Source organism: Hyla sarda, chromosome 3 (assembly GCF_029499605.1).
Source record: "Hyla sarda isolate aHylSar1 chromosome 3, aHylSar1.hap1, whole genome shotgun sequence".
Classification (NCBI taxonomy): Eukaryota; Metazoa; Chordata; class Amphibia; order Anura; family Hylidae; genus Hyla; species Hyla sarda.
In genome coordinates, this window is record NC_079191.1 from 423,210,270 (window position 1) to 423,221,064 (window position 10,795).

General features: G+C 43.5%; 1 protein-coding gene across 1 annotated transcript in view; it reads left to right on the forward strand.

Annotated features, from left to right (window-relative positions):
• IARS2 (isoleucyl-tRNA synthetase 2, mitochondrial) overlaps positions 1–10,795 on the forward strand; it is a 100,315-nt gene continuing 89,520 nt past the window's right edge. Inside the window, exons 1-6 of the mRNA XM_056568374.1 lie at positions 1–271; positions 1,673–1,795; positions 3,107–3,266; positions 5,820–5,968; positions 7,386–7,422; positions 8,194–8,218. Of these exons, the coding sequence (XP_056424349.1) occupies positions 77–271; positions 1,673–1,795; positions 3,107–3,266; positions 5,820–5,968; positions 7,386–7,422; positions 8,194–8,218 (689 nt within the window). The 5' untranslated portion in view covers positions 1–76. The remainder of the gene's footprint in view (positions 272–1,672; positions 1,796–3,106; positions 3,267–5,819; positions 5,969–7,385; positions 7,423–8,193; positions 8,219–10,795) is intronic.

The window sequence follows — 10,795 nt, forward strand, 5'->3', positions numbered from 1 at the left end:
ACGCGCTCCGCAGGTTTGGTCCTCGGCGGCCGCCGTCCCTGTCACCTCTCCGCTCGCCGTAGTTTCTGGCAGGACCATGTTGACCGTTTTCCGCAGCCGGGCGCCCCGTGCCCGCTGTCTGTGGAGGGTGAGAGCCTCCGGGCTGAGCAGCAGCAATGACAGCCCCGGGGAGAGGAGCAAGTACCGGGACACCGTGCTGCTGCCCCGCACCGACTTCCCCATCCGCCGGAGCCCCGAGGACACCGCCAGCACCGAGCAGCGTCTGCAGGAGGTCAGGAGGGGGCAAAGTGTGACGGGAGGGCACGGGCCACAGGGACAAGGCGTCAGGTCAGGGGCCACAGGGACTAGGGGTTAGGTCAGGGGCAACAGGGACAAGGCGAGAGGGTAGTGAACACAGGGCGTAAGGTCAGGGGTCACAGGGACTAGGGGTTAGGTCAGAGGCCACAGGGAGAAGGTGAGAGGGCAGGCGCCACAGGGACAAGGCGAGAGGGCATGCACCACCGGGACTAGGGGTTAGGTCAGGGGCCACAGGGACAAGGCAAGAGGGTAGTGAACACAGGGACAGGGCATAAGGTCAGGGGTCACAGGGACTAGGGGTTAGGTCAGAGGCCGCAGGGAGAAGGCGAGAGGGTAGTGAACACAGGGACAGGGGTCACAAGGACAAGCGTGAGGCCAGGAGCCACAGAGACAGGGTCTGAGGTCAGGGGTCACAGGTGTTAGGAAAGGGGCCACAAGTACAAGGTGTGAGGGCAGGAGCCACAGGGACAAGGCGAGAGGTCAGGGGCCACAGGGACAAGGCGAGAGGTCAGGGGCCACAGGGACAAGGCGAGAGGTCAGGGGCCACAGGGACAAGGCGAGAGGTCAGGGGCCACAGGGACAAGGCGAGAGGTCAGGGGCCACAGGGACAAGGCGAGAGGTCAGGGGCCATAAGGATAGATGGTGAGGGAAATGGCCACGGGGTGAAAGCAGGGGCCACATGGTTAGTGGTGAGAGCAGGAGCCACAGGGGAAGTACAGGAGGGGCCACAGGGACAAGGCGTAAGAGCGGGGCAGGAGGAGGCACAGAGTCAGGGGGTGAGGGCAGGGCCACAGGGTTAGGGGCTGATGTTTGGGGGGGGGGTCACAGGGTTAGGGCAGTTAAGGGGTTCACAGGGTAAGGGCAGAGGGGGTGGGGTCTCAGGGTTAGGGCGTTTGGGCAGAGGCCATAGGAAAAAGAGCTGGAGAGAGGGCAGAGAGCACAGGGACAAGGCCATGGTGGGTACAGGGGTGATGGCAGGAGGCACTGTAGCTCCAAACATAGGATTGTGGATGCTCGGGGGGCACAGGAGGGGGTTGTGGTCGGGGATAAGAGGGGTGGGAACATGTGGAGCTCTGGGGATATGGAGACAAGGAATTTCAGGGTAAACTGGAACAAAGGAATCTTGGGGGGTCATTGGGTCAGGAGGGATCTTCGGGTACACAGGGATGAAGGGGATTTTTGGGGGACACACGGATGGTGGGAATTATAGAGGACAGTAAAGTGTAGGGCATCTCAGGGTGCACAGAGATGAGGGATGTCAGGGGAACATCAGAGATTTAGGGTGATCGAGCTCCACAGGGTCAGGGGCGCAGGGGGTTGTGTATGTTCCAGTATCTCCAATATTATGACTTCTTATCCTTTATCTTTCTCACAGGAGACAAACTTCCTGCAGCTTTATAATTGGCAAAAAGCAAGAAAATCTAAAAAGGAGTTCAGTCTCCATGACGGCCCCCCCTATGCTAACGGAGACCCCCATGTTGGACATGCGCTGAATAAAGTAAGAGCCTCAGTGGTTGCGTCTGGTCGGAGTCCTCCAATCTGTGCGGTATCGGAACCTTATCAGGCTGGATCTAATAATATTGATCTCATGGGGAAAAGCGTCACCGTATTACATGACAGACGCTTATCTCCCCTATCAAAATAACACGCAGAACTGGCTACACCCTGCTAATATGTATGCTGGGTGCCTCCAGCTGTTGCTAAACTACAATTCCCAGCATGCCCGGACAGCCTTTGGCTGTCCGGGCATGCTGGGAGTTGTAGTTTTGCAATAGCTGGAGGCACCATGGGCGGGAAACACTGGTTTAGTTAAACAGATTTGTAAATTATTTCTATTAAAAAAATCTTAATCCTTCCAGTACTTATTAGCTGCTGAATACTACAAAGGAAATTCTTTTCATTTTGGAACACAGAGCTCTCTGCTGACAGCACGAGCACAGTGCTCTCTGCTGACATCTCTGTCCATTTTAAGAACTGTCCAGAGTAGGAGAAAATCGCCGGTAATCAGTCCCGGAGCGAACGTGCTTCGGGGACTGATTACAAACGGGGTGCTGCGTGCAAGATCCCGGGGGTCCCCAGCGGCGGAACTCCCGCGATCAGGCTTTTTATCCCCTATCCTTTGGATAGGGGATAAGATGTCTAAGCACCGGAGAACCTATTTAACTATATTACTTAAGAATTTTTGGTAAAGTCTTTGCTAATTTTCCATTTCACTAGTTATGTTTTAAAATAAACCTAAAATTTAGCAGTTTCCATTCTGGTTTCTAGGTTTAAAACTAAGCTGATACTCGCCGTCAGTCTCCTCCTCCTTATCATCACAGACAGGAGTACAGTGAAAGGTGACACCAGTGTACCAAACAGTAGCTATTTCTCACAGCCAAGCCTCCTCCTCTCTGTAGAATGACATCTGGAAAGGTCACAGAGCACGCCCAGTAACCTTTCCAATTAATTCCAATAGGACAGCTCCTGTCTATTGTTGCCTATGTCCATATTTTTTAAATCTCAGGCAAAATGGCAGCCCTCATAATAATGTCTAAAAAAAAAAAAAATAATACTGTATAAAAAATTACAATTAGAAAATAGAAACAGATAAAAAAAAAGAACATTTAAAAAAATCTAGGCTGTAAATTTGACTTTAACTTTGTTTCATGTGCTTTCTGACTGTTACCTGGTAATACTTGGGGGAAAAAAAATATAAAAAAATAAATAAATGTAATATATATATATATATATATATATATATATATATATACATACACACATATCTACTTAGTGGCTGATACACCTCATATTCTCCTATGTTTTGCAGATCCTAAAGGACATCACAAATCGTTTTCACATGATGAGGGGCTACAAGGTGAGCTACGTACCAGGGTGGGATTGCCATGGACTACCAATAGAGCTCCGGGCCCTGGCAGAGATTGGGGACAAAGCTGACAGTCTGTCACCAATGGAGATAAGAAGTAAAGGTATGAAGGAGGGGGGGGGGCACATATCCATCTGGTTTATGATCAGATGAATTTCTCAGACTTAAAGGGATTCTCCCAGACTTAAAGGGGTATTCCATATTTCTTTCTTTATTCAGCCTTTGATCCCATGATGCCAAGTTATAATACTGTGTCATATTCTACTGTAACCTCTGTGCGCCACTTTTTTCCTGTTTTCATCCAGGGGTCCCACACCCGGAAGTGCTGTAGTGTAAGTCTTTTTATTTCACTGTTGTCTCTTCCCTTTTCCATTATTCCATGCAGTCAGAGACAATGGCCCTCATTTACTATTGCACATAATATTTACAATTGATCACTTGGGTGACCACTAGAATCCTATTTTACCATCCACCTTATAATTAAAACATAACTTTTTATTGCCTGAAAAAATGAGTAAAATTGTCTACCACACAGTTCTCATTGGTCAAGCTCGTTTGGACGCCATTGCCCTTAAGTCCTTGAACAAGCCACTGCTGTGGCGAAACGTCGGATGGGTGTATGCATCTTTAGATTTTAATACTCAGCCACAGTTCTCAGAAAAGGAGTTCAGGTATGGACTGCAGCCATACCACTCACTAATATTCACGATTACAGCAAAACTGCTTTATCGCAAAAATAGAGGAACAATGAGAAATATGTGGTAGACAATTTTAATCCTTTTTTTTTTTCAGCCAATAAAAGTTATGTTTTAATTATAAGGTGGATGGTAAAATAGGCTTCTAGTGGTCACCCTAGTGACCAATTGTAAATATTATGTGGAATGAATCCTCCATTTACTGGCCCCTCTTTCCCTGATCATTTACTATTGCAAACCCGACATGTTTTTTCAGGTTGTGCGCCATGTTTTGTCAGGTTGTGCGCCATGTTTTGTCAGAATTTGCGCCAGCATTGAAAAAAAACCTAACTAACTCTCCATTTTACTAAGAAAACCCCAAAAAAGGCAGTGGCCATGAGGAAAAGGGGGCGTGGTCACGGAAAAGGGGCGTGTTCCTGTAATTTTCACAAAAACCCAACATATTAACTAAGGTTTCCACAGAAAATGTGGTGGATTTGAGCTGAGGAAAACCCGACAGATCAGGGCAGGTGTAAAAAATAAATAAATAAATAAAAAAATAATAAAAATTGTAGGGAAAGTGGAAAATGTAGAGTAATCTTAGTAAACACAGTGAAAAAAAATTGTAGGGAAATAAAATCCACAAAGAAAACTACAAAACACTCTTAGTATATCAGAGCCAGTATGTCACATGGTCTCTAGGGGCGTGGCTATACTGCAATGGGTGGGTAGGTAGCAGGGTGGAAGGGATTTGCTGAAGTAATGCTATCTATCCTCCCACTGCGGCATAGCCACACCCCCTGGAGACCATGTGACTTATGAATATTGTCTCTGGCCACATGGAATGCTGGGAAAGGTTAGAGACAAAAGTAAAATAAAAAGACTTGCACTACAGCACTTCCGGGTGTGGGCCCTGTGCATGAAAACGGGACAAAGCACCACACGGAGGTAAAAGAAGCAAATTATACAGTATTTTAACCTGGAATCAGAGGGTCAAAGGCTAAATAAAAACAATCCTGGAATACCCCTTTACTCATTGGAAAAAAGTCTGGGAAAGAGTCCGACTGCCTGATGTCTAAGGGGGTCTCCCGATCCTCCCCTAACAGATGATGTTGGGGGCAGGAAGGAGAGGTATCACCGACAGAGAGACCTCGAGTTTAATGCCAATATAATAATAAAACATAAACCTTTATTAAATGGGCACTCTCATTAAAACACATTTTTGCTATTGCACTCCTTATGGTAAATAAAAAAAATATTTCTAATATACTTTGTTTAAAAAAAAAAAAAAAAAAAAATTTTTAAAAAAATTAAGTTTTCTATGTTTTATTTGTGCTTAAAAAAGCTCAAGAGCACATTTCCCCCATCTCATAGACAGACTTAGAACGGAAGCCCAAACACAAGAAGTGCAGCCTGGAGTGCTGAGGGGGGGGGGGGGGGGGTCCAACCAACAGCACATGGCAGTTAAGTGTGAGAGGAGCTATGATTGGATGAGGCTGGACCCCCCCCCCCCCCCCCCTCAGCACTCCAGGCTGCACTTCCTGTGTTTGGGCTTCCGTCCTAAGTCTGTGTATAAGATGGGGGGAAAATGTGCTCTTGAGCTTTTTTTTTAAGCACAAATAAAACATAGAAAAACTTGGGTGAGCATACAAATGTAAAAAAATGTGAATGACAAAATCCACAAAAACTGCAGTGAGTGTTCCAGGGAGCACAGACTGAGGAGCAGCAGCTTTACAGATGGCAGAATAGTTATGTATATTATGGAATGTAGTCAGTCTATCTATCTAGTCTATACAACTACGGGATCTGTAAGTCAATGGGAGGGGACTTGACGGCCCCTTTTAAGAGATATGCAATGATTTTAGCACCCAGACCCCCGCAGATCAGAAATCCTGACGTGACCCTGTGATATGTCAAGGTTTTAAAACCTTTAACAACAGATAGAAAGTGTCACTTATTTATCCTCCCCTTCACCTATTCAGCTCGGGCGTTTGCAGAAAAGGCAATTGAGAAGCAGAAGTCGTCCTTCATTCGCTGGGGAGTGATGGCGGACTGGGACAACTGCTACTACACGTTCGATAAGAAGTACGAGGCAAAGCAGCTCGATGTTTTCTTTAAGATGCACGAAAAGGTACGGCACACATTGTCTATGCAGAACACATCTATTGTTTATTCCATAAAATTGTTGCTGCTTCATCCTTGTAGTATCCGGGCATCAGTATAGGACATTTTATCTTGTAAAATTGTTAATGCCATACACTGGTTTACACATTATTAAAGGGGTATTCCTGGAAAAACTTTTTTTTTTTTTTTTTTTTTTTTTTATATATATCAACTGGCTCCAGAAAGTTAAACAGATTTGTAAATTACTTCTATTAACCCCTTCCCGCTATATGTCCAATCATCCGACACGTTTGCGCAATTGGACGTATGCATACGTCATAGCGATCTCCGGCACTGCCGCGGGCAGTGCAGGAGATCGGTGACGGGACCAGGCTGTCAATCACAGCCGGAGTCCCGCCGCAGCTGCCGGAGCTGGTCCCGGCAGCATTAACCCCATAGATGGCATCTATGGTGTTAACAGGAGGAGCGCTCTTCCCCTGTTCTGCAACGGCGGCACAGCGATACAATCGCGGGTCGCTGTTGGTTGCTATGGCAGCAGGAGGTCAGATCATGACCTCCTGTATGCCTGCTACGGAAGCCTGTGAGATCCAGCCAGAGGCTGTAGTGTCTGCAGCTCATCAGGTTATACTGTGCTGCAGTACAAATGTATTGCAATATAGTATAACCTGTAAAAAGTGTAAAAATGTAAATAAAAAGTTCTTCAATAAATGTATGATGTGTAAAAAAAAAAAAATTAAAAAGCCCCTTTCCCAATAAAAGCCCTGTATTAATCACCAAAAAAGATAAAAAACACAAATCATAAACATAATGGGTATTGCCATGTCCGTAATGACGTGTACTATAAAACTTTAATGTAAAATATGCCGCACGGTGAATGCCGTAAAAAAAAAACATCCCAAAAAAACCGCAAAATTCGCCAATTTTGGTACAAATAGCGGAATAAAAAAGATCAAAAGGTAGCATGTAGCACAAAAATAATACTAATAAAAAGTACAGCTCATCCCGCAAAAAAATAAGCTCTTACTCAATGGCGTCGGACGAAAAATAAAATAGTTACAGCTGTTGGAAAATGAATGAAAGAAAAAGAATTTTGCTCAGAAAAGGAAAAATAACATAGAAATCTATATAAAATGGTATCGCCATAATCGTACTGACCCACAGAGTAAATATTACATCACTTTTACCGCACAGTGTATACCATAAAAAAAAAAGCCAGAAATGTTCCAGTTTTTCACAATATTTTGCAGTTTTTCACAAAAAATGCTTCCCGTGTCAACAAAAATGCACCAGTTATATAAAGTACAATATGTCACGAAAAAACGCTCAGAAAAAGCGTTCTAGAGTTATTACCATTTAAAGAGATACATATCAAATTTAAAAAAAAAAGTCTGATCATAGAGGTAAAAAATGGGTCGGTCCTTTAGGGGTTAAAAAATCTTAATTATTGGAAGGATTATCAGCTGCTGAATTTGAGTTGTTGTTTTCTGTCTGAACACGGTGCTCTCTGCTGACATCTCTGTCTGTCTTTGGAAGTGCACAGAGTAGAAGAGGTTTGCTATGGGGATTTTCTTCTACTCTGGACAGTTTCCGAGACACGTGTCATCAGAGAGCACTTAGACAGAAAAGAACAACTCAACTTCAGCAGCTCATAAGTAATGAAAGAATTAAGATTTTTTAATAGAAGTAATTTACAAATCTGTTTAACTTTCTGGAGCCAGTTGATATATATAAAAAAAGTTTTTTTCCTGGATAACCCCTTTTTATCTTTATCAATGCTCTCGACTGTTGTCCTTTTTTGACATTTTGTTGTATCCCAATTATTCCACTACCCAATTTTATTTATTTATTTATTTTTTTCTTGTGACGCATACTCTGCGCCACCCTGTCCCTATGTGTCCTCATTTGCTATATTTGCTTGGTTTTTACATTGTTCTGCTTCTTTTCTTTAAAGAACTAGTCCAGTATAAAAATATGTATGTGTCAGATCGCAGGGGGGGTCAGACTGCTGGGACCCCTCTCGATCTCCCGCCCAGTATATTTTTATACTCGACTAGTTCTTTAAAGAAAAGAAGCAGAATAATGTAAAAACCAAGAAAATATTGCAATGAATGAAGTGTGTCAACTATGGAATGAAGGGGTGACTGACACCCCCCCCCCCTCCCTGTATCTCTATGGCAGAGACATAGATACACGAACGCTGTATCTCCGACTCTCCCATAGAGATGCATGGAGCGGTGTGTTGGTCACCACTTAGTCAGTACAGCTTCATTCTGTCCCTTCAGCTTTTCCCCTCCCCACCAGCCTTTATTGATAGATCTCTCTCTGTTTGGGTATAGGAAGCCTTTATTGATAGATCTCTCTCTCTCTGTTTGGGTATAGGAAGCCTTTATTGATGGATCTCTCTCTCTCTGTTTGGGTATAGGAAGCCTTTATTGATAGATCTCTCTCTGTTTGGGTATAGGAAGCCTTTATTGATAGATCTCTCTCTCTCTGTTTGGGTATAGGAAGCCTTTATTGATGGATCTCTCTGTTTGGGTATAGGAAGCCTTTATTGATAGATCTCTCTCTCTGTTTGGGTATAGGAAGCCTTTATTGATAGATCTCTCTCTCTCTGTTTGGGTATAGGAAGCCTTTATTGATAGATCTCTCTCTCTCTCTCTCTCTCTCTCTCTGTTTGGGTATAGGAAGCCTTTATTGATAGATCTCTCTCTCTCTCTGTTTGGATATAGGAAGCCTTTATTGATAGATCTCTCTCTCTCTGTTTGGGTATAGGAAGCCTTTATTGATAGATCTCTCTCTCTCTCTCTCTGTTTGGATATAGGAAGCCTTTATTGATGGATCTCTCTGTTTGGGTATAGGAAGCCTTTATTGATGGATCTCTCTCTCTCTCTCTCTCTGTTTGGGTATAGGAAGCCTTTATTGATTGATCTCTCTCTGTTTGGGTATAGGAAGCCTTTATTGATAGATCTCTCTCTCTCTGTTTGGGTATAGGAAGCCTTTATTGATAGATCTCTCTCTCTCTCTCTCTGTTTGGGTATAGGAAGCCTTTATTGATTGATCTCTCTGTTTGGGTATAGGAAGCCTTTATTGATAGATCTCTCTCTCTCTGTTTGGGTATAGGAAGCCTTTATTGATAGATCTCTCTCTCTGTTTGGGTATAGGAAGCCTTTATTGATAGATCTCTCTCTCTCTGTTTGGGTATAGGAAGCCTTTATTGATAGATCTCTCTCTCTCTCTCTGTTTGGGTATAGGAAGCCTTTATTGATTGATCTCTCTGTTTGGGTATAGGAAGCCTTTATTGATAGATCTCTCTCTCTGTTTGGGTATAGGAAGCCTTTATTGATAGATCTCTCTCTGTTTGGGTATAGGAAGCCTTTATTGATCTCTCTCTGTTTGGGTATAGGAAGCCTTTATTGATAGATCTCTCTCTCTCTGTTTGGGTATAGGAAGCCTTTATTGATAGATCTCTCTCTCTCTGTTTGGGTATAGGAAGCCTTTATTGATGGATCTCCCTGTTTGGGTATAGGAAGCCTTTATTGATAGATCTCTCTCTCTGTTTGGGTATAGGAAGCCTTTATTGATGGATCTCTCTGTTTGGGTATAGGAAGCCTTTATTGATAGATCTCTCTCTCTCTCTCTCTGTTTGGGTATAGGAAGCCTTTATTGATAGATCTCTCTCTCTCTCTCTCTCTCTCTCTCTCTCTCTCTCTCTCTCTCTCTCTCTCTCTCTCTCTCTCTCTCTCTGTTTGGGTATAGGAAGCCTTTATTGATTGATCTCTCTCTGTTTGGGTATAGGAAGCCTTTATTGATGGATCTCTCTCTCTCTCTCTCTCTCTGTTTGGGTATAGGAAGCCTTTATTGATTGATCTCTCTGTTTGGGTATAGGAAGCCTTTATTGATTGATCTCTCTCTGTTTGGGTATAGGAAGCCTTTATTGATGGATCTCTCTCTCTCTCTCTGTTTGGGTATAGGAAGCCTTTATTGATAGATCTCTCTCTGTTTGGGTATAGGAAGCCTTTATTGATGGATCTCTCTGTTTGGGTATAGGAAGCCTGTATTGATAGATCTCTCTCTCTCTCTCTCTCTCTGTTTGGGTATAGGAAGCCTTTATTGATAGATCTCTCTCTCTCTCTCTCTGTTTGGGTATAGGAAGCCTTTATTGATAGATCTCTCTGTTTGGGTATAGGAAGCCTTTATTGATGGATCTCTCTCTCTCTCTCTGTTTGGGTATAGGAAGCCTTTATTGATTGATCTCTCTCTGTTTGGGTATAGGAAGCCTTTATTGATGGATCTCTCTCTCTCTCTCTCTCTCTGTTTGGGTATAGGAAGCCTTTATTGATTGATCTCTCTGTTTGGGTATAGGAAGCCTTTATTGATTGATCTCTCTCTGTTTGGGTATAGGAAGCCTTTATTGATAGATCTCTCTCTCTCTCTGTTTGGGTATAGGAAGCCTTTATTGATAGATCTCTCTCTCTCTCTCTGTTTGGGTATAGGAAGCCTTTATTGATAGATCTCTCTCTGTTTGGGTATAGGAAGCCTTTATTGATGGATCTCTCTGTTTGGGTATAGGAAGCCTTTATTGATGGATCTCTCTGTTTGGGTATAGGAAGCCTTTATTGATAGATCTCTCTCTCTCTCTCTCTGTTTGGGTATAGGAAGCCTTTATTGATAGATCTCTCTCTCTCTCTGTTTGGGTATAGGAAGCCTTTATTGATGGATCTCTCTGTTTGGGTATAGGAAGCCTGTATTGATAGATCTCTCTCTCTCTCTCTCTCTGTTTGGGTATAGGAAGCCTTTATTGATCTCTCTCTCTCTCTCTGTTTGGGTATAGGAA